The sequence below is a fragment of the Neurospora hispaniola genome (genome assembly GCF_033458365.1).
Source record: "Neurospora hispaniola strain FGSC 10403 chromosome Unknown B0T23scaffold_4, whole genome shotgun sequence".
Lineage (NCBI taxonomy): Eukaryota > Fungi > Ascomycota > Sordariomycetes > Sordariales > Sordariaceae > Neurospora > Neurospora hispaniola.
Window position 1 is genome coordinate 2,482,588 of NW_026944409.1, and position 21,852 is coordinate 2,504,439.

Below are 21,852 nucleotides of genomic sequence, written 5' to 3' on the forward strand. Positions count from 1 at the left end.
CTGGACAAAAAGGCGCTAGAGGTGGAATATATAAGTATGTCCTCGCAAGCAGCTCCTCAGACGACGGCCTCGCAAACGGCTTCGCAAAACCAAACAGGCTCTGAAGCAGCTTCACAGCAGATGGCCGGGCCTCCCCCTCCAGTATCCAACTCGCCCGCTCTCAACATTCTCCCTTCGAACCAGCCCGCCGTTAACAACGCTGTATCCTCGCCTTCGCTGCCTTCTCCTCACCATCTACCTGCCAGCATCGCCATGAAAGACAACGCGGGCGTTGATCCTGGTCCCGGACCAACACGACATCCCCGTCCCCTGACCGCCGCCGATCTGCATTTGCAACTGGAAAAGGAACAAGAGGCAGTGGTATGTTTAGACCTCCAATATCTCGGATACTCAGTAGCTGACGGCTCTTGCGTTGGTGCAGGTCAACCGCCTCAGTCGTGAACTCAGCATGCTCCGCGCTGCGCAGAACGCATCGGTTGTCTCGAATGCATCCGTCATCTCGAATGCTTCCTCGGCTTCAGCTAGCGTTTCGGGTGCTGAATCCGTACCGATTGGCGACGCGTATGTGGGATCCGGTGCTCCAGGACTATCCCATCATCGGGTTAGCATGCACAATCGTACATCTTCTAGCGCCAGCACGCGCAGCCTCACAGCCAACGCCGGTTCTATCTCGACATCACTCACTGGTATCTCGTCGCCTGCCCCGATTCGCCCAACCCAGCCGCTCCCCATCGGCGGTATCAGCTTGAGCAGGCAGAACAGTGCTGCTTCCAGACGGAGTCAGGCAGGATCACCATCCTCTGCTCACTTCATGGGCAGCTACTCGGGTGCTCTTCCGATGCACAGTTTCACACCCTCATCGAACCCTGGCGATCCTTCGACGGTCAACTATTTTGCCCATCGCCTGTCCGGTGCATTTCATTCAACGGCTGCAACGCCCGGATCGATCCCCACTAGTGACCATTCTCCAGCTATCTTGCCAGGAACCCCTCGCTATGAGGAGACGGCCTTCTATCGTAGCGAGCTGGAGTCTGTGAAGAGAGAGAATGAAGCGCTGAAACGACGAGTCCGGGAGTTGGAACGCATGGTCCGCGAGCGACGGGCTAGCGATGCTAGCCGCGCAAGCCAAGGCGGTGCAGGGTCACTAGCCCCGCGGACCCGGAGCGACAGTACTAGTACCACTGCCAGCGTTAGTGTTACTGCTAGTACTGCTGCCACCGGCGGTGTCAGCATTGCTGCGCCGAGGGATGCTGATCCTACGGCAAGAGCGGAACGACCGAGAGTGGTCAGTGCAATCAGCAGCATCGCGGTTGGTGTACCGGACGACGAGGTGAAGGTTGGCGAGAGTGCCGCTAGCTCAGGTCTTGGAGAGCATGATAAAAGAAGAAAGCAGGACAAGGGGCCAGAAGCAGAGGGACAGACACAGGCTTAGTTCGAGCCAGTGCTAACCGTTAGGATACTGGCCCGGGTATGTCCAAGAGACAACAGCATCAATGGTTCAACAACAGACTCGGCCTATAATCATAATCAAGGCCTGTAAGAGCAAGGCCAGATGCTCCGAAATGGTACACAGCGGAGTTTGGAATGGGTGCTTTGACGGGAGCTTGCCTATATTCTTTCTAATCAACTTTCAACTTTACGGTTTAAATTCGGCGCAGGGTCAGGTACATAGCTTACAGGTCAAGGGGCGTTTCGTTTTGGTGGAATAGATACTGTAAGTAAGACCGGTAGTTTTTCTTATCCAAGCTTATTGTAATCAGTTCGTCTCCGCATGCACTGAGACCCCTTTTCTTCGTCAAATGCTTAGTCAACTACGCGCACAGTCTCCATCTCTAGGGGTGTACGTAATGTTCAGACCGAGAATGTTCCACGGACCAACAACGCCTGGAGATGGCTATTCACACACTTCTGGTACGAAGGTCAACGACTGGACATTTGTGATTGAACTTCGATCCGACAGCTTGATAGCGTAGCCGATATTGAGGAGAAGATGACACAAGGCATGTCGGCGTGCAAGTCGCTCGGCGTTAATAGCATCTTGCCTGCATGATATAGTACTGGGCTCCCGGGCCACTTGGGTCTACCTGGGTGCCACCTACCCCGTTGTTCATCAGAGTTCCACTAGCGGACATCCTACCTGATAACTGATATCCTCGACCAGCAACTCAGTTTCACATTTCTTGTCTTTTTATATGTCAGATTGAAGGTTGTTTTCCGATATCAAAACATCGTGGATCGTGACGGCACACAACGGTTGCAAATCTGCATGGCACTCCATTTTAGCGGAATTGGGTGCCGAGTACCGCACGGGAGGCTCCATCAAATCAGGGGCATGGGCCAGAACTTAGGGCGTATTGGGCTAGGTCGACCTGAGACATCCATGTAAGCCAGGTTACACTAAACTTTTCTTTTTCTTTTCTTTGATCGTTCCTCTCAACATCATGAGTAAGCTCGCTATGAAAGGATCGATACTAACAGCCAACAGCAACCCGACAAATCCTTGTTTGGAAACTTCAATCACTCTGCAAAAACCACCGGCCATTTTATGGTTCGCCCCATCTGTTTACCGATTCTGAATCCGCTGGTCATGAACAGAATGACAAGTTCGCGACAGACCGACTCCATCTCCCCTCATTCAGCATCAGTCATGATTGATAAGCTGATGCGATAAGGGCCGGTGTCGGTGTCGTCTGGAGATCTCCGCCTGGAGTTTTACAGCGATGGTGTTCTTCTCCACTAACAAAGGGATTTCGATATCCCGGCACTCAGAGCAGTTGACGATTGGTCGAGTAGATCCTCAATGTTTTAAAAATGTTCCTGGCGATGGCGACCAGGATCCACCTTCCTATCGGTGCAACTCCCTGTTGGGTGATTCACCCCCCTGGTAGGTACACTACACTAGGAGAGAAAACTCCCATGTGGAACCATTGATTCTTTGAGGTTCGGAGCCACCAAGGGTCTCTCCGAGTTTTGTTTTGCATCTACACCACTCTAGATTAAGGGTACTTATATCTTTCCCTCCCCTCATCGGAGAGATTCACAATGTCACTGTCGGTGAAGTGCAGCTATATCGACTTTGCCTCCCGAGTTGAGGTCAATACCATCCAGCATTCCTGAACGCTCCCGCTGTCCACTTGAACCCCTCAACTTCGTGTTGACGGGAAGGTGCTGTTAGCTTGACTGGGATACGACTCAACCCCTGGAAGGAATCGAAGGCCAACAAACGAGAAAGCAGCAGGAATCGGGTACAAGAGCATAGTTCGCGTGGAGGAAAGCCAGTCGACAACCACTCCGACAATCACTGCCCGCTCTGATCACGATGTCAGCAACACCACGCCTTTCGTCTGGCGGACACCCGGCCGACCTCAACACCGAAGGGTACCGCGAGAAGGGAATGGACTCATCGAGCCCGTCATCAGAAGGGGAGTTGGACGAAACCGATCTCGAATATGCAGCAGCGCAAGGCCAACGCGATGATCTGGCCCGCGTCCAATCCCAAGCGCACTCCTTCCTGGCGCCAAAGCTCTCGCTGCCTCACGAGATCGTTTTTGTGGGCATCATTTGCTGCGCCCAGCTCACGACGCAGGCTTCCATGGGTCCCTCGCTCAGCATCGGTAGGGAGATCGGAAGGCAATTCGGTGTCACTTCTGCCGCCGACGTCGCTTGGTACTTGGCTGCCTACGCCTTGACGATCGGTACCTTTATCCTCATCTGCGGCCGCTTGGGTGACTTGTTTGGGCACAAGAGGATGTTGGTGATCGGGTATACGTGGTATGCGGTTTGGACGATGATCTGTGGGTTGTCGGTGTTTTCGGACTCGGGGAATATCATGATGATTGTGTGCCGTATGTGTCTCGTCTTTACCCCTTTTCACATTTGTACGCATGAAAATGCTGACACATAACCCAGGCGCTTTCCAAGGTGTCGGCCCTTCTATTCTCCTTCCCAACGGCCTCGCCATCCTGGGCGGTAGCTACCCCGATGGTCCACGGAAGCACATGGTCTTCGCCCTCTTTGGCGCCATGGCCCCGGGCGGTTGCGCTCTGGGCTGCGCCATGGCCGGCGTCTTTGAGCTTGCCTGGTGGCCCTGGGCCTTCTGGTCGTTTGCCATTGCACTGCTCTGCCTCGCCGGCGCCGCGCAGCTCATCATCCCCGACAGCGTCGACGCCCACGCAAGCAGCTGCTCCTTCTTCGACAAGCTCAAACAACTCGACGCTATCGGCGGCACCGTGGGTGTCTCGGCCCTGATCTTAATCAACATAGCATGGAACCAGGCGCCAATCGTTGGTTGGTCCGAGCCGTACACCTACATCCTGCTCATCATCGGTATCCTCCTTGTCCCGCTTTTCTTCTGGATCGAACTCCGCTGGTCGTCCTACCCGCTACTCCCCCTCGAGGCGCTCAAGTCAGGCGACATTGCCTTTGTCCTCGGCTGTCTCGCTTGCGGCTGGGGCTCCTTTGGTACCTGGCTCTTCTACAACTGGCAGTGGTTCCTCGAGATCCGCGGCGAGACGGGTCTGATGGCAACCGCTTACTTCTCACCCGTCTCCGTGTCCGGCGCCGTCGCCGCCGTCGTCACTGGTATCGTGCTAGGCAAGATTGGTCCCGCATGGACCGTCGTGTGCGCCATGTCCGCGTTTTTCACGGGAAACATGCTGCTTGTCACCCGCCCGATGGAGCAAACTTACTGGACTCAGAGCTTCTTGACGTACCTCATCACGCCGTGGGGCATGGACATGATTTTCCCGGCGTCGACGGTGATTTTGAGTAACGCGGTGGGGAGGAGGCATCAGGGAATTGCGGCGAGTTTGATCAACACGGTGGTGAATTACAGTATTTCGATTGGGCTTGGGTTTGCGACAACTGCCGAGGTGTATGTGAACAAGGGAGGCACGAGCAAGGAGGAGTTGCTGAAAGGCTACAAGGCGGCTTGCTGGGTGGCAGTGGGATTGACGGCTTTTGGACTGATGTTGAGTGTGGTGTATCTGATGGTGGACATTACGAAGAAGAGGAGGGTCGGCAGGGCGGTCATGTCGGAGGTAGAGGAGGCTAAGCGGTGAAAATGGGGAGGCGCAAGAACTGGTCATGATGGCATGATGGCATGATGTGAGCTACGAGGTCAGGATATTGACGGGATGAACGCAAAGATTAATGTTTAGTTAGTGAGTACGATGAGGATTGATACCCACATGCCCCCCATTACGTACGGGGAGGCCAAGAAGAGACGAAGATAGACATGATATAATACGCTATATGATCCAAACTTGGGTTTCTTGTTTGAAACGCCCTTGACTGTGACAGATTCATCTCAGAGCACTCCAGCTGTTCCAATAACAAGCAGTTTGGGATACAGATACTCAACAGCCAAGCCAAAAATGGGGATGTCATTGTCCACTATATCGTGCCAGTCGTACTTTCACAGAAAGACTAACTTGATAAGAGAAGCTCTGGTGTTACACATAGCGAGGCATCCATGTGTCACAGAGACAGCAAACTGGAAAAAGCAGGTAGGTTGGTAGGCAAAACATCATCGATCGATGAACTCGGTAGCAGCAGCTAAAGGCCATATTGTCCATCCCAAAGGTTGAATGAATGATTGTAGAGGCACAATTTCGGCTAATTCCGTTCTTTGTTGTTACTACACTAGACTTTTCTCTACCTCTCAGTCGATTCAACCCACGGGTTGGACCCAGCTGCTCTGATGTCACCAATTTTTCAACTGTAGTAGCTAGGTAAGCATGAGGTAAGCTGCACAATTAGTTCTTTCGAATTATCCATCCGTCATCAAGGTATGTGCTCTGTTGAGTGATCGGATAAGAGCAACAAAGGGTGCCGTTTAACTGACTAGAATGGCAATTAAGTGCACGGCCCGAACCCCTTTGTTAGTTTTTCGGCCCCGACATGGAGGGTTTGGTCGACTTGGTCTCTTGGCTGCCGATGCTTGGCCGAAGACTGTAGATATGTTAGTTCTTTGATGTCTTTTACCTCAAGTCTTACTCTGACGGGTTCTTCCGTACATCCACTCTGCCGCCAAGCGAGAGATTTGACGGCGGGACCGATGAGGACAGCATATGAAGGTAGTTTTGGGCTTGGCATTGATCTGTCTGTTACCTACTTTTTGCCGGACGGCTGGGTAACTGGTGATAACGAGAACTGAAAGTGTTAGTGCAGCTGTCAGCCTGTCAAGTATGGGTGAGTCTAGATATCTCATGGAGGAACCGAGCGTAAGCCACTCGTTACATACTTAGCTCATCTCTCCTCGCTATGCGACTCATCAGTTTATGCCTATCTCCAGGCAGGTAGATATAAAAAGAGTGGATAGACGTAGCCGAAATCCTTGAGCCAAGAAGGCCTCGGAATTGCCGGGGTGACCACTAGCTTCGGGCACGAGGTGGGAGCGCGGCCACGGCATCGGGACAGACCAGATGTGTTGGGTGCGGTTCGGATACTAGCACGCACGTTTTCACGTTCTTGGCTGACTTTTCTCATTGTCTTCCCTCGTGGCTCCGCGGTCTGGGTCTTTCCACTTTTTTCCAGGGCTCTTCTGTTTTTTTTTTTCCTCTTTCACATCCAGTCCAGGACAAAGAGGCGGTGCTCTCTGATGACGGAAAAATGATGCCAAGATCCGCACACGTGGGAGACATGATAATCTCTTATAATGGATGTGGGTATCGACGGATAGATCCAGTGTGGCTTTCTTCTGGAACCACTGTAGCGTCTAAATGACGCATTTGTTGCTAGCGTCAACAGAAGGGGTGTGTATGTCAAATGAAAAGTTCGTGGCAATGCCATCGCCATCGTTTCCTAGTGTACTCGCCTATGGTAGCGTCCAATACGATTGGAAGTGATGACATCCAATGAAGGATGGCACAACCGGGCCAAGGCTATCTTGGCAGTTTTAGCAAGCGAGCGAGGTATTTACCATCTTGCTAACACCCGGGCAAGGGGACCTTATCCCTCTTTCTTTGTGATGCTTGTTCCTAGCCATGGCCAAGCTCGAAATCGGCGAAGGCTGAGTAGTGACCGAACAGAAGAAAAGGTGAATAGGAGGCAAGAGGGTGTGCTGATGTGCTGCCGTCCTGCAGTCCAACGCGAAGACAAAGAGAGCTTAGGTAAAGTGAAGCAACCGACATGAGTGGCAAGTTAGAGAGAAAGAAAGAGAAAAAAAAAAAAAAAAAAAAAAAAAAAAAAGGTGAAAAGTGTAGAACGAGAAGGGCATGCATGTGACAACGATATTGGGCTGCTTCGGCTGCCATACCTTGGCGAGCAGCAGCAGGAGAGGTTTATTACGCACGTTGACTGGCATCGCATGGGGGACTGGCACTGGACCAGGTATTCGACGTCAAGACATGCAGACGACAGCGTCCGTCCCTCTGTCCAAGTGGGGATGTATACGCGCGACCTTGCTTCAGGAGGCTCGTCCAGAAAAACAACAGCAAGGGGGGAAAGAATTCGAAAAGGCGAAAAGAACTGCCGTCAATGTGATGGGAGGGTCCAAGCGTCATGTCCTGGGCTGTGCTTGAGATCAGAGGAACCAGGTCGGAATGGAACCTTAACTTGCGGTGATAATCAGTGGGTGCATTTACAGGCTTGTTGGTCGCCTGTCGATCTCCCGGAAGGGTACTGCATGCCCTGGTGCAGCCCAGCCGCGGCCACAGGTGTCGAGATGGGATTCAGACGGACCAGAGCGAGAAGGAATAATGGCAAAGGCAGTCATCCATCGTGGCAGTGGACGGGAGCTGCCAATTTGCTGCATGTCTGTCTGTGATGGAGGCGCGCTGGGCCGACCAGAGACATGACGTGAAAATCAATCATGGGTCAGAAATGATGTGGATGTGGGAAAGGGATCCAATCCCAGCTCAACCCTAGGCATTTCTCCCCAGTGAGGCGTCAGCCATGGCTTGCGATGGCTGATATTCCAGTTTTAACCGCACTACCATGGTGAGCTGCATCCGCACTGTTGGAATTGCGTGATCACTAACCGAAGTGTACCCTTGATCAAACCTTTTGGCTCGAAAATAGCCGCTGAAGACCAGACGAGAACGGGGAGAAACAACAAAATAATATAAAAAGAGAGTGGTAATGTAGTGTATGGAAATACTGCGGGAAAGTGCCCTACGCAAGGTCACAAACAAGCGGTAACACCCGACGGGTGGGGAAACAAAAGAAGAGAAGAGGCTGGCGATGACATTACTATACCTATGTCTGGTGAGATGGGCAAGTTCAACCCGTGGGTCACGTCGCTGACGATCTCTGGCACTCGAGTGGCGGGCCATACACTAGGTAAGTATACACCAGACGGGAGTCACCAAGGTTTCCATCGATGCTTGTACTGGTCCGTGCCCGGTACCTTACAGGGAGGTAAATCTTGAGGTTTGCTGGATAGTCTAGGTAGTCTAGCAACCACAACGTCGGGACTGGGGAAAGTGGATGGAGTTGGATGGAGCCCTTTTTAGTCCTTGCCCTTTTGACGGTCACTAACGGGGATTGATGCCGTACTTGCCAGCGCTAACGCAGGCATGCGCAAGTGCGTCGAGTGTTCTAGTACGAACTGAGTGTGAATCCGACTGGGCAGGTGGTAGAAAGCGGAACTGAAGCCGACGAAGAACGTGCGGAGAACAAAACATCAGACGGAAGACAGGGAATGACCTGGTGGAGGGGATGGATGGATGGAGGGGGAGAGGTTCTCGGCTGTCAAAAGAATCACAGTTGCAACGCTGCTGCAACTGGATTGGGGAAACAATAACATAAGCAGGCAGGCTCCATGGCGCGGTCTCGAGATCACACAGCAAAACGAGAACATGATTGGCTTATCCGTTTACTTTTCTTTTCAGCCGCCAACCCTGGGCCTTGTCGAGCTCGTCTAGTGTACAATACTGTACACTACTTAAGTAGGTACTCACTAAGCAAAGTGAGGCTCCCTTGGTACGTGCCAAATGAAGGGCCAACGAGCCTTCAATTCTCGTTGAACATCATTCTATTCAAGGTGGAACTCGGTAGATCAGAAAAGGTAGAGCCAAACTGAAGCACCTAATTGAGACTTGCACTGCGGATGCACCTGGTCCCCGTTGGTAGGGGGTCCATGGCAGCAGCAGGCGGAGGAGTGGGTCACTCCGCTTTGACCTCGTCCCGCCTTCCCCCCGGGGCCCCATATCCCCCAGCATTTGGGGTGGATGCAGTGAGTGCATGGTGCCGTCTAGTGCCATCGATACGACGCTGTTGGTGCGCTCTGGATTTTCTCGACTTGCACTTTCAATGTCCCCATTTGCACTTTCCACATGTACCTTCTGGGCCTTCATATTAACCAGCAAATGAGTGACCTGAACCGATTTGGACCGAATACCCGAACTACCTACCTCTGGGTTAGGTTCCATGGTACCTCGGCCTAGCACTCCTCCTACACGCAAAGCAGAGGGAAGGACATTCCATTTGCAGACGAGAGTGCAGCCAAAGACTGGAGGCGCAAAAGTGCAGGGCGGGCGCAGTGACCACGCATCCCAACAACATCATCCCTCTACTCGGCTCCATCCGTCATATGCAAATCAACCTAATTCAATGCATTAGACGTAGGTACTTAAGGGAAACTCAAACCCTACCTTACCTAGGTGCACATCACTCCCGCGTCTTCGGACTTTACCAGAGATAGAGGTAGAGGTACCTCTCTGCCCACCAAAGTACCACTAACCTACCCTACCACGCCTACCACCCGCCCGCCATACCTTTCCATGCCCGTGGCCCTTTGTCTTTGCGCCCCCCTCCCCGTCCCCAGCTTCCCCGGACCGAGTCTTCTTGTCTCTCACACCTACCCACCTACCTACCTACCCACCCCCCTCTTCCACGGCTCGTCTGCTGTTGTCCTTGTTCAGGACATCGCAGTCACACTAGGCACACGAGTCTCCTATAACCGCTTTGTCTTGCCAGTCCACGCGACCGATCCGTGTCCCATATATTCGTCTTTTTTATACCCACTGGAACGCACCAAGTTCCTCACTTTGAACGGCATTGGATCGTCGTCCTCAATCACCCAACTGGGAGCCTTCGAACAGCGCTCTTCCCAAGAAGCACAACGTGCATACCCGCAATGGATCCCCTCACCCACACCACCGCTGCGGATATCGAAGAGTTGGCGTAAGTCAAGCACTTTTGACACATCACAGACCATGGCCTTGTTTGATTTGGATCGACACGTGCGCGGGAATCTGAGCGGCGGGCCATGCCGACTGTCTCGGACCGGGAATTTGGGATTGGAAATTGGGAATGTTTGTCACAAACGTCATGGACTGCACATGGGCTAACATACATTGTCTCGCACAGGGAACATCTGCATAGCATAGGAACTGGAGGCTTTCCAAAATCCCCCCCTCGATATCGCGACTCGCCGGCGCTGCATGAGCGGCATGAACGGGATGAATTTTGGAACGAGCCGCAGCACCAGCGGCGCAAGGTGGCATCGAGTGGTGGCTTCTCGCCGTCGCCGTCGCAGTCATCCTACCTTGCCGACTCCAAGGAGGTGGAATTTGGACAGCATTGGACTCCGCTGTCCGATTACAACGACCCCGTCTACGTTCCAAGATCCGCTCACTCGGTGCGAACATCGTCAAACAGCGTGACTTCGTCGATCCGGAAAGACTCGAGAGCTTCCGACACAAGGAGACCGTCGCAGCCCGCTGCTAGCTACAGCCTCTATCCCCCGTCCTCTCCCCCAATTACCAAACCTCTTCCACCACTTCCCCTCGGCAAGAACTCACACCGCGTCTCTTCTCAGGGTTCATTTGATGGTTCTGATGCCGCTTCCTCTTACTCGGCCTCTCGCCTCTCTCAGGCTTCCAGATCATCAAAGGCCACATCATCGGGTCCCGACCATATGTCGAATGATGCTATTGCGCCACTCTCAAGCCCTCTGTTCCCCTCGCCTCCTCTACATCAATTTTCCACGCCGAGTGAGGAACGACCAAAGCCCAAGCCAAGGCCACGAGCGGGCTCCGCCGCCATCGATCTGGTGCCCTGGAAACACATGATCTCGAACGATAAAGTTACCAAGGATCCAACTGTTTTTTACTTTGACGTTTCGACCACCTCCGCCACGCTTGCCAGCAAACATGGAAATAACATCATCAAGGTGTGGTCTGTTGGAAGTGGGATTTTGCAGAGCACCATCAAATTCTCATGCTATACAGCCGCCCAAGCTCGCTCGCGCGAATACTTTGTCCGCAGTCACGCCATTCTTTCCGAGCCAGCCACAATGATTGCCATTGCCACTGGCTTTGGCGATACCCTTGAAGTATGGGACTGGGCCAAAAAGAAGAAGCTCCAAACTATCGAGAAAGCAGACCGATGGGCCGCTGTTAGGACCAGTGTTTACGAAGCTGGCTTCAGCCCTCTAGTTACCTATGCAGGCGACGCCGACACAATCGATCTTTACTCCGTCTCCCAAAGCAAGAAACCCTTCACCAAGAGCCGCACCATCGATCTTCGCAAAGCCAACCTCCCGGTTATTCCCCAGTACCCCGAGCTTGCCTTCTCTGCAACCGGTCCCCTGCTTGTCGCCGCCTCTGGACCGCGGCCACCTCGTCCCGGCCATCCTCCTCCCGAGCACGAAACGCTTCTCGTAGCCTGGGACGTCGGGGACCCTACGGATGGCTCACAGCCCGCGTCTCATACCCCATACAAGTGTGTGACCCCCTGGGCGCATACAGAGCTTGAAACTGCCTTGCCGTCTGGTCTAGCAACTTACGGTTCGGTTGCCGTCTCCATCTGGATCCCTGCCTCATACCGCGCCGTACCCATCCCTGCCTCCCGCGGTGGGCATGGATACAATCTGGCACCTGTCCCTGTTCCCTATCGCCATGTTTTAGTGTGGGACTTTTCGGCATCTTCGACCAAGACCTTCCGCATCCCCAACGCAATATCGTGTGTCAGTCCTGACTGTCGATATGTAGCGTATTGCGATGCGACGGGGATTGACTTTGGTGGCCGCGGGTGCCTGGTGATACTAGATGCCATGACCGGGACAGAGTTGTGGCGCTGGCCGGACCCAGAAGCTGGGATCATGGAAAGCGCACCAAAACAGGGGTATGAGCAATTGGAGGCGTTGAGCAAGGTCACCGAGTTGTCATTCTCCATAGATGGCGGGTTCCTGTTCTTGGGAGATTCGGACGGGGGTTGCGGTGTATACGAGGTTAGGGAGGCGACAGCGGGGGCCAATGGGCAAAAGCTAAATGTTAGGCCCATAAGGTGAACGGGGCTTGGGTTTGGTGGACATTACGCTCTTGGTTGGTAGGTAGTTGAAGAGTTGATGAGCCTACGAGATACGGTGTTACTACGATGGGGATGATAAAAAAAAAAGGCAGTACAGTAAGGGGTGGATGATTGCAGAACACTGGCCGACGCTAAAAGGTCTTTTGGGTATATAATGGCATGATGATTGAGGATACCATAGTAAGTATGAACTGTTTTCAGAGAGATCGGATGTGAGCCGACTGGGAAAAAACTAGTATCATTATTCCTGTCTTGCTGAAGGCGCATTCATCATAATCCTTGTTCTGCTAAACATTCTCTGGGCTAACGTGTCAGTCAAATATGCCTTTTCTGAGCGCGGAGAGAATCATTCCACCCTCGTGCTTCCTTACTGACGGACCGGATCAAGTTATTCTACTCCATCTACTACCAGTTGACAATCCTTCATGGCGCCAGGGTCATCTGCAAATATGATTTTCGGAATTCTTTCATACATTACACCTGCTTGGAGTATGACATCCGCTAGGGGGCGAGTGTTCTTATGACTCGAACGGCCACGAGTTCGGAGTGCTGCCGTCCCAAGTCCAAAAGCAATCATTGTTTGAAGAATGTAGGTGCAAATGATTATTTTAAACCTATAACGCGGTTGCAGTATTGTGTCACCCGCCAAGCACAACTTCCACAAACAAACCCTTTGTTGACAATGCCTGAATAGACGCTGAATAGGGGTGAAAACATGCACTCTATATTTGGCAACGAAAATCGTGGATACCGAGTATACCTACTCTATTCGCCATGCATCTCTAGCTCTGAGAACTCAAACTCATCGATCTTCCCACATTCACTCGTTTTCCTTCGTATCACCTTCAACAACCTTCCAGCCTGAAATCATCAAACTGTGGCCTTGCGACATATACGCTCTTTCACGTTTCTTCTCATTTCTTACTTTTAGCAACGCGATTATCGTCATCATCAGCATCACCAAGATCATAAACTGGTCACGCAACAAAACCAACAAGCACACCAGCCCTTCCCAATCTGGAGAACGATGATTTCCAATACTCCCACCCCCATCCTCCTCCTCCTCTTCTTCCTAAGCCTCCTTGTCCTCTCAGCAACCGCCCTCCCCAGTCCAGGTGGCTACGGTGGCCCAACTTATACCTGGACCAACCCCCCTCCGGCTGATGGCTCCAAACAGGGAAACAACAACGGAAACCAAATCACTGGCTTCTCCTTTGCCAAATGGGTCGATGATGTCCAGCAAGGCAAAGGCATGACGCCTGAACAAGCGCTGGCTTCTTACAAAGCTAGTGAACACGCCAAACGCGAAGCCCGCAGACTGGCGGTGGCTGGAAACGACAACAACAACAACGACGACGACGACGACGATGAACTTCCACCTTGGTATTTCACCTATGGCCCCGGCGGCGGCGGCGGTGGCGGCGGTGGGAATAACAACACCACCACCACCACCACCGTTGTAGGAAAAAGAGCCTCGGAACCAACCGGACCAACCTGCTACTGGCACAAGAACGAGCGACCCAAAGTCGAGGATGCATTTTTCGTCGTCACCATGATGGCGCACCGTCCGGAACTGATTAGTATTCACAAGGATGAGGGGAGGGATGTCGCGCGACCGATCAATACTGCGAGTATTAATGTTAGGAGTGTCACTGGACTTCGATATGCAGTTTTGGGAACGGATATTGCGCGGGCGGGAGGGTTGATTATGGATTATTGGTGAGTTTTTCTTTTTTTTTTTTTTTTTTTTTTTTTTTTTTTTTTTTTTTTCGCCTTTAGTAGTCTTTGGTTTCCCCCCTTCTTGTTTTCCCATGTCGAAAGAGAGAGACGGATTACGAAAATCAAGCAGAGATGCTGAATCAGAGACATCTTGCTAACGGCGGCGAATGATGAATAGCACGTGGAAAGGCAGAAGTGGTGGAGGAGAGTACGCATGGGGAAATGGCTACCTTTATGTTACTATTGAGCATACGGGGAGGGGGGAGAAGACGATGCAAGAGAACTTGATGGATAAGAGGGAAAAGTTGATTGGGCCGAGGAAAGCGGAGGAGGAAGATGAGGTGAAGCCCAAGTGGCAGATGGTTGTCAGGGAGAGAAAGTAGAGTGAAAAAAACACAAACGAGCAAGACTGTGTACGGTATGAACAGGGAAGGATGTTGTTGGTAAAGGTAACGGATGGGAGAGGAGTGGGAGTCTAAGGTTGAATATACGCCCGAAGGGCTTGCTTGGTAACTTTTGTTTCCCTTTTCTGTTCTTTTTGTTTAGTTTCTTTCTTTAGTAATTAGTTCTGTACAATAGCTTCCTACGATTTTCCTTCTAACGACTCGATCATCCAACATGTCGAAATTTACAACAAGCAAAGGTTTGCAAAGGAGAACTTGCCTGAGTGCGAAAGCCAAGACAGCGTCCAGATTGCGGTTCTGCCTCGTTAGTCGGTGAAGCTGTTCGGTGAGACGCGAAGTGGTGACTCGATGATGATCGGAGGGGACCATGACTGCCGGCATCCTACAAGATAACGAGCGCATTGCTGAGCCCACGAGGGTCACTCAACGACACATCCTATTGGACCCACGATTGAGTGAAGAAGATCACACCGACTGATTGCGAGTGCACCCGGTATTGAATTTGGATTTCAAGGATCAGCAATCGAAAGGAGGGAATATACCATGCCTTTCCAATGTCTATCGTTTCCATGACGAGCGTATTGTTAGTACGTGCGAGTGAAACTGAATGGAGTGAACGAACTGGAGCAAGCTGCAGCATGCCTGCCTGATTTATACCTCAGACCTGTTTCTTCCCCACACGAAACGAAGAAGGCACACCCTGTATGTAAAAAAAAGATGGCTGCAACAGGAGGAGCAGAATACTGCTGAGGAAGGAGGGTATTGCTATGGAAAGAGGTTGAGCCGATAGCTGAGGTGATTGGGGCCCCGGTTGGGGACGACGAGATGTGCATTCCATAGACCCAGGGCTTCGGGGCTTCTGGAGCAGTCATCTCTTCATACTTGACGAACAAGCGCTTCTGACACATCTTTGAATGTCTCCTCTGCTTGTTGCCTTATAAGTGCAGCAGCGGATTAAACGACCTGCGACATTGTTGCCGTCAGGTCAGTCGGGCAAGTTGAACGTATCTTGTCGCTTATCGCGCCCCTTATCGATTGTTCAAAGCGATACCCACGTGACGGACGTGAGACGGTCGGCAGCGGCAGTGTTAGCGCAGTAGGCAAGGGTCAGGTTTCGCCAGCCCGCCAACGTCACAGCGCCGGTAAAGACACGTGTAGTGTAGTCACCGACACACCGTCGAGCATGGTGATCACACCGTCACCGTGGACTTCCAGGGTCCAGTGGACGATCAACCCCTCGACCAGCGACCCCTCGCTCCTGTCCATCACAACCCCTTCTATATACAGTCTTTACCCCCATTAATGCAACTCGATGCCGGCGGTGATTTGTCGTGCAATAAGTAGGGTGTTTGCAAAAGAAGGATCCAGCGCATGAACCTAAAGTAGGCGTACAGGCCACTGTCAAGACCATTGACGGATCGGAAGAATGGATCGATAAACACCGATATAGGGGTACAAGTGTTCACTTCCACCAAAACTTGGCCCTTCCCTATGTTGCTAGTAATATTACAAACATTCGGCCATTATTGTTGCAACTAGCAGTTCGCAGTCCCAGTATGGGCCTGTAAATCTGGCCCTCGACTGGCTGTGCAATAAGTGGGTAGGATTACCGCATAACGGGGGGTGTTGCAACTGCAGGGGTAAAGACTGCACCCCTCTTCAGCCCCTCTTTTAAGCCCCTCGTCAATCTTCACCCCCTTTTCCATGGCGCCTTGTGACTGGCCAACAAGCTGTTGAGCTTCCACGAGCTGCCAACGACATGAGACGAACATGGTAGAACACCCAGAAGCTCTGCAAGCACTCAAGCGGAGCTCCCCTCTCGTTTGCCGCCGTCTGATAATCAAACATGTTTTGGTCTCAACAAGCACGCCGTAAACATCAAGCCAGGTTCACAGGTCACGAGCCTCCACAGTTCAGGAAACTGTCAGTAGGAGAACTCGGTCAGAGCTGTCATGGCCGCACAACAGAAAGGGGATAGTCGGGGATCTCCATCGACATGCTAGAAGCTGACAGGGACACAAGCTCGACATCTCTCCACCATAACCCCTTCCACATGTCCACTCCTTACGATGTCGGTCTCCATTTACGATCCACTTCCCCTCGTCGAGCACCCTGAGGCCTGACGAGCTGAGCTGCCCCAGACCCGCGGTGTCAAGTGCAAGCTAGATGTTACGCTGGTTATCATGCTGGTTACCGAGTCAAGCCAGTGCAAGATACACGTCTACGTATGTGCGAGGCAGTCGATGTTTGTTTGCTTTTTGTACAAGGCTTTCATTGCTATCGTGTCCAATGTCTACCTTGTACCCCTAAGTACCATTTAAAGATTATGCTTTACGACTATTCATTCCCCTTGACATCCCGACGGTCCCTATGCGCCGCCGGCAACGGATTTCTTCGCGTGTGCGTCCGGGTCATTTAAAACTCTGGTGGGGGAGCAATTTGTCAGTTACTTGAGCGTTTGGACATCAGTGCTGGCTGGGCGGCAAGTAGACTTACTAGCCTGGAACTGGCCGTTGACGTTCTCAACGATCTCGGTGAGGTTAACATCGCGGTCGTGGAACTCGCCGTTGCAGTCACGGAGCCTGGCACGGAGAATGGGCTGCTCGGCGGCACCCTCCTTGGGGTGGAAGCGGATATCCTCGGCGGTCTCAGTGAAGTTCTGACCACCCCACTGGAAGTGACCTAAAGAAGAGGAACCATGTTAGATACTGTCTGAAAGATGCCGAGGATAAAGGATAGCTTGGACTACTTACCATCGTTGTTTCCGATGATCTGGTCAAGCTCGTAGCTGGCGTCGTTCCACTCGCCGTCCTCGCGGCGGAGGCGGGCAAAGAGGATGGTGCGGTTATCGCGCACCTCGATGCGAGCATCCTCAGCGGTAACGTGGAAAGACATGTTGATAGTGTTGGTTTGGGGGTGGTGTTGGGTATGTGGTGGTAGTTTCAAGTTTGTGGATGAAGTTTAGAAGAACAACCAAGTGCAAGTTGGGAGAAGGGGAAACCGCCTTCTTATACACGAGGGAGACGGGGAACGGCCTCCCATCAACGTGGCTCGGCCAATTGACCGCCTCAACCGCTTGGACGCAGCAAGGGAAGGCATCACCCATCAGGGTTCTCTCCTCGTGGAGTATGACAGAAGAAGACGGGACCTACGCCATGATGCGGTCCACGACCTGTCTCCACACTCGACCTGTTTGGTTCCATCCCACTTTACACTATGTACAACACCACTTTCCAGGTGACAAGGTTCAAAGGTCAGTTTTGATACTTCAAACCCTCGCATTCTATTCCCCACAAGCCGATACGAAGCCAAACGGAGCAAACAGCCCCCCTTTTGGACCAGTTGAGTTGCGTGGACGCGTTGCCTTTTTTTGCAACGTAGATGTTACTTTAGATAGATCTGGACTGTTGTAATGGTGAAGAATACGGGCCAATGGTGAGCGGGTGTGTGTGAGCTTTACAAGTCCTTTACGCGATACCCTGTCAAGCATTCGGCATCGTGTGTTGGCATTGAAACCAGGGGATGCCTACACTACTTGGCGTCATCTCTAGCCTCCATCTCATTACTCCCGTTCCAGATTACACAGCTCTAGAACACTGGTGATGATTGAGGGGTGAAAGAATGAAGTGGGGGGAGGCCGCCGCCGGACCCAGCTTGCCCAGCTCGCAGGAAGCTCCAGCTCGCTAGTGCCCCGTGGAGTACATACCAAGATGGAATCATGGAAAGATGGAGGAAGCTGCGTGGCTTTGTTGTTTCCATCTTCGTAGCACCGCCTCCCTACGCATCGACTTGTTGACCACTGCCCGCCAAGACAGAAGGGACCACAACAGAAGGCACGGCATGGGGGTTCGCAGGGGGTCCGCAGGGAAGGCATTGACGACTCGTCCGCATATCACCGTCCTCAGCTGAGGTTTCCCCGTGGAGTCGTTGACGTTGAACCCTCGCGGTTGCAATACTTGGCATGATTACGGCATCCACCGTTGCTTGGCAGCTTGGCATTGGCTCGGCCACTAGGGCGTAACTGAATGGCTCCACATCCGCCCATGCAAACGAGTCCCCGCTTTGGCGTCGCATCATGCCGACATGTCTCAACTCTCTGCGTGTCTTGTATCATAAATGACCACAAACCTCTCTGGAAGCGAGTTATGCTTCTATGGATGGCACAGAACCCAAAGACGTCCAGCATCCATACAGATGTTGGTTCGTACTCGGACATCATGCAAGTTCAGAGACCGATTGGTTACCTCTTCCAAATCACTCATCGATTACGTGGACTCTGGACTCTCAACTTCCATCGAAAAACTTGACCTAGCACTCTCTCCCTCCTCCTCCTCCTCCTCCTCCTCCTCCTCCTCCTCCTCCTCTTTGGCGTCGAATAACCTGACGATTCCTCGCATTGCGTCTACTCTACCAATACGAGCAGTAGTGTAATGAGGACTTGAAACGCCGAGCATGTCAAAGCAAGTCGGTCGGTTGGGATCTCAAGTGAGATTGATCACTTACCTCTATATACATGTGGAAGGCAAGTATTGGTTTCAGCTGTTGATATGGCGCTTTTTCAAGGACAGACATAGGTATCTGCCGGCCAAGATGACAAGCCAAACCATCAGACCAGATCGAAGTCACTTCTCAGCCCATGCACGGCACTTTGAAGGCAACTCACGAAGCGCATTGAAATCAAGATCCCGAAAGGTCATCGAACGAGCCACACAAAACCGCCTTCTAAAAGTTTGGCCAGCTGAATGTGGGACTTGACTCTGGGTATCGTGAATGACTTACAAGGCCTTCAAATGCATGGCAGATACCTACAGACCATCATCGACGTTAACTCCCACGTACCTAATTAGAGGTAACCATGCGGACGAGGGCTCCAGTCCATCTCAAGCGATCTTGCATTGACGAGATTATTAATACCAGCGGAAGCCCGCACGTCATCCTCCCGTACAGCGCCGCCCATTGATCTCCTAGAATGCCTAAAGTCCGGTCTGAAGAGTGCGAGATTATGTCGTTTGGGAAAAGGTTCTATAGCTGCATAAACTAGTCAGCAACTTTGGCGTTCGAGCTGAGGTAAAGTAGAGATGGGAATCTGGATCCCCCCCTACGCCTTCGTGTCATCGAAAACTTATGCTGACGCTGGCTTGGGGAATCACTCAGGATCTCACTTACCGATCTTGACCATCAGCTATGCCAGGTGAACGGTTCCCCCTCTCATAGCCTGCTTCGTTCCAAATCATACGCTTGTTTCCCAGGACCGATGGATCGCTGAGTGAACGAAATCATTGCGATGAACTTCTCAGCACGCAAAGAGACACCGTATCGGCCCCCTTTGCCTTCCAGTCGGATCCCTCTTCTGGACAATGCCCATGCTCTCCAGATCTTCACTTCTCGGAAATCATCCTCCCCGAAAGTCCTCAACGGTCATATCCTCCGCAAGCTCCTCAGCGAGGTCCAGCTCCTCCCCTCTTCCTCACCTCCACATCACCTCCATGTTCACCTCCTCCACGATAGGCACCACCTCTACCCCTTTCAACCGCGCTCACCTCGCTCTCACCGGGTAGTCTCTCTGGGTTTCGAAGCGCGTCAAAGATGACAATGCCGATAAACAACACGGCGTAGACGAGCTCGTACAACGTTTCCAGGCACGCAATCATGTTGATGGCTTTGACGAGTCTTTTTTTTTTTCTCGAGGTCTTGACTGATGCTCTGATTTTGCGTTGCACGCGATGCCGGAATGCTTTTCGTCGGAGACGGAATACGTTAGTTAAAATCCTTGAGAGCTAGAGAGAGAGGGAGTATATGTTTGAGGATGAGGGGGAGGCGTACTTCTACTAGGTATGAAATAGTTGAAGAATCGTAGGGTTTTGGCTGGGAGTTGAGTTCGTTGTCTTTGAAGTGGGAGGGGTTGCTCTACAGAAAGGAGTCCGAAGTCAAACCGGTGGAGGGGTTGAAGAAGAGGAGGTCAAAATTACGGTATTTTAGTGTGATGGTTATGAGCAAAGTGCAGTATTACACTGGACTAATAAATTGAGCTCGAGGTGAGTTTATCATTTGATATTTAACGTGCCCCTCGACAATTACCTTTTTCTTCCTTTCCTCTTTGCAAGTTCTCTTGCTTTTACTTACCTCTATGCCCGGTAGATATTCTCAACTTGATGGCACAACACTACAGCTCCTCAGCCGTTGTGGAAAGAAAAGGCCCCTTTGAAGTTTCTCGATACAATACAGATTATACCAAAGGATGCCATACATCTATCGTTGACTGCCTGCCAGCACGTGGATCTTTGCCCTAGTCATTTTGTGCCAAACACTTCCGCCTTTCTCACCTGGTAGCTAGGTCTCGGAGGTTGACCAGTTTCTGTTACTGACCACATCCTCATTTCATCACCATCTTCATTTTCAGCTTCACGGCTTCAGCTCAATATCGACCGATAACATACCCCGTCAAACCCGTGCACAACTCTGAACTTCTCATACCTCAGGCATTTGCAACTCCCTTCACGGCCGGGGTGTTTTCACGAACATCATAAATTGTTTCGACTCGAAGATCAAGGGAACCCGGGGCAAAGATTTTGAAAGACTCCCTCAAAGCACGTGGCAAAGGTCAACGGGCGCCATGCCAAGACGGGACTTGCGGTTTACACAACGGCGATCGACAGGACCGGAAGAATGCATGCTTACGAGTGTGCACTAGTAACTGTCCTTTGTCAGGTTATGGGCTTTATCGGTGTTGTGGAATTGGCACAGGGGTTGGACTCCAGTCTTGACCGGACTTGAGGAGATCACTAGTAAGAACTAAGTCGGATGTGGAACACGATACATTTCTTTAGTGCGCGAAGTTTCGATGTTCCATGCCGAGTTCAAGGTACCTATTCCGTGTAAATCGAAATATCGAAAACGATATGTGTGAAGATATTTGCACATCCTGGTGTTAATCTCCCGTCAGCTTGCCCGTCAACATTCTTGGCGCACTTTATTGGGTTTTCCACCATGTCAATCCACGTTTGTCTCTGATATTCAAGAAAGCCACCGAGTAAGCCGTAGCTGGGTGGAAACCTTACACTTCACTCGGAGGCTTACACCGCAAATCATTATCGGAGATTCTTGCCAGCGTGTCAATTTTGGCCTGTTCCCAATTGCCCATACACCGTCCACCATCGTGATCATGGCATTGACCAATACCAATGCCCCCCGTCGAGTCCAGTCTCTCTCCTTCTTCAAAGACAAAAACCTGACCATCCCGCTCACATAAAGAGCGAGATTCCACCGCCTCCTGTGTTGGTCACCTCACCATTCACCACACTTCGACTCGTCCAAGCCATCCATCGCTCAGTCTCGTGCCCCATTTCTTTCTTTCTTCCTTTCCTTCCTTTGGTCCCCCCCAAGCCAACCAAATTCCATTGAACTTCAAGTCTTGCTGCCCAATACATACCCTTTTTGGCACTAGCGTGCTAGCGCCAGTTGGCTTTGCAGT

At 51.8% G+C, this 21,852-nt stretch overlaps 7 protein-coding genes across 7 annotated transcripts; 4 read left to right on the forward strand and 3 right to left on the reverse strand.

The window, feature by feature from the left end:
* Positions 1-36: 36 nt before the first annotated feature.
* B0T23DRAFT_316854 (uncharacterized protein) lies at positions 37-1,432 on the forward strand (the record flags this gene model as incomplete). The annotated part of the gene is made up of 2 exons (XM_062834963.1): positions 37-360; positions 422-1,432. 2 exons carry the CDS (start codon positions 37-39, stop codon positions 1,430-1,432), a joined length of 1,335 nt encoding a protein of 444 aa, XP_062693045.1.
* A 1,887-nt stretch (positions 1,433-3,319) lies between these two features.
* B0T23DRAFT_395932 (major facilitator superfamily domain-containing protein) lies at positions 3,320-5,060 on the forward strand (the record flags this gene model as incomplete). Its single annotated transcript, XM_062838225.1, has 2 exons — positions 3,320-3,845; positions 3,910-5,060. The coding sequence occupies 2 exons, from the start codon at positions 3,320-3,322 to the stop codon at positions 5,058-5,060; spliced, it is 1,677 nt and encodes a 558-aa protein (XP_062693046.1).
* Positions 5,061-7,817: 2,757 nt separating this feature from the next.
* B0T23DRAFT_145472 (uncharacterized protein) lies at positions 7,818-8,364 on the reverse strand. The gene has a single exon (XM_062832439.1). It carries the CDS (start codon positions 8,274-8,276, stop codon positions 7,866-7,868), a length of 411 nt encoding a protein of 136 aa, XP_062693047.1. The 5' UTR covers positions 8,277-8,364; the 3' UTR covers positions 7,818-7,865.
* A 1,459-nt stretch (positions 8,365-9,823) lies between these two features.
* B0T23DRAFT_145484 (uncharacterized protein) lies at positions 9,824-12,508 on the forward strand. Its single transcript, XM_062832440.1, has 2 exons — positions 9,824-10,128; positions 10,315-12,508. Exons 1-2 carry the CDS (start codon positions 10,082-10,084, stop codon positions 12,236-12,238), a joined length of 1,971 nt encoding a protein of 656 aa, XP_062693048.1. The 5' UTR covers positions 9,824-10,081; the 3' UTR covers positions 12,239-12,508.
* A 696-nt stretch (positions 12,509-13,204) lies between these two features.
* B0T23DRAFT_145486 (uncharacterized protein) lies at positions 13,205-14,440 on the forward strand. The gene is made up of 2 exons (XM_062832441.1): positions 13,205-13,977; positions 14,156-14,440. Exons 1-2 carry the CDS (start codon positions 13,286-13,288, stop codon positions 14,358-14,360), a joined length of 897 nt encoding a protein of 298 aa, XP_062693049.1. The 5' UTR covers positions 13,205-13,285; the 3' UTR covers positions 14,361-14,440.
* Positions 14,441-16,827: 2,387 nt separating this feature from the next.
* B0T23DRAFT_317583 (Cyanovirin-N) lies at positions 16,828-17,276 on the reverse strand (the record flags this gene model as incomplete). The annotated part of the gene is made up of 2 exons (XM_062835008.1): positions 16,828-17,063; positions 17,135-17,276. 2 exons carry the CDS (start codon positions 17,274-17,276, stop codon positions 16,828-16,830), a joined length of 378 nt encoding a protein of 125 aa, XP_062693050.1.
* A 1,948-nt stretch (positions 17,277-19,224) lies between these two features.
* B0T23DRAFT_316465 (uncharacterized protein) lies at positions 19,225-20,032 on the reverse strand (the record flags this gene model as incomplete). Its single annotated transcript, XM_062834935.1, has 3 exons — positions 19,225-19,409; positions 19,548-19,563; positions 19,853-20,032. The coding sequence occupies 3 exons, from the start codon at positions 20,030-20,032 to the stop codon at positions 19,225-19,227; spliced, it is 381 nt and encodes a 126-aa protein (XP_062693051.1).
* Between the last annotated feature and the right edge of the window lie 1,820 nt (positions 20,033-21,852).

Coding starts and splice junctions, on each gene's coding strand:
- B0T23DRAFT_145486 (XM_062832441.1), top strand. CDS start 13,286: ATGATTTCCAATACTCCCACCCCCATCCTCCTCCTCCTCTTCTTCCTA. Junction 13,978..14,155: donor GGGTTGATTATGGATTATTG/GTGAGTTTTTCT, acceptor AATGATGAATAG/CACGTGGAAAGGCAGAAGTG.
- B0T23DRAFT_145484 (XM_062832440.1), top strand. CDS start 10,082: ATGGATCCCCTCACCCACACCACCGCTGCGGATATCGAAGAGTTGGC. Junction 10,129..10,314: donor GCGGATATCGAAGAGTTGGC/GTAAGTCAAGCA, acceptor TGTCTCGCACAG/GGAACATCTGCATAGCATAG.
- B0T23DRAFT_145472 (XM_062832439.1), bottom strand. CDS start 8,276: ATGGCCCGCCACTCGAGTGCCAGAGATCGTCAGCGACGTGACCCACGG.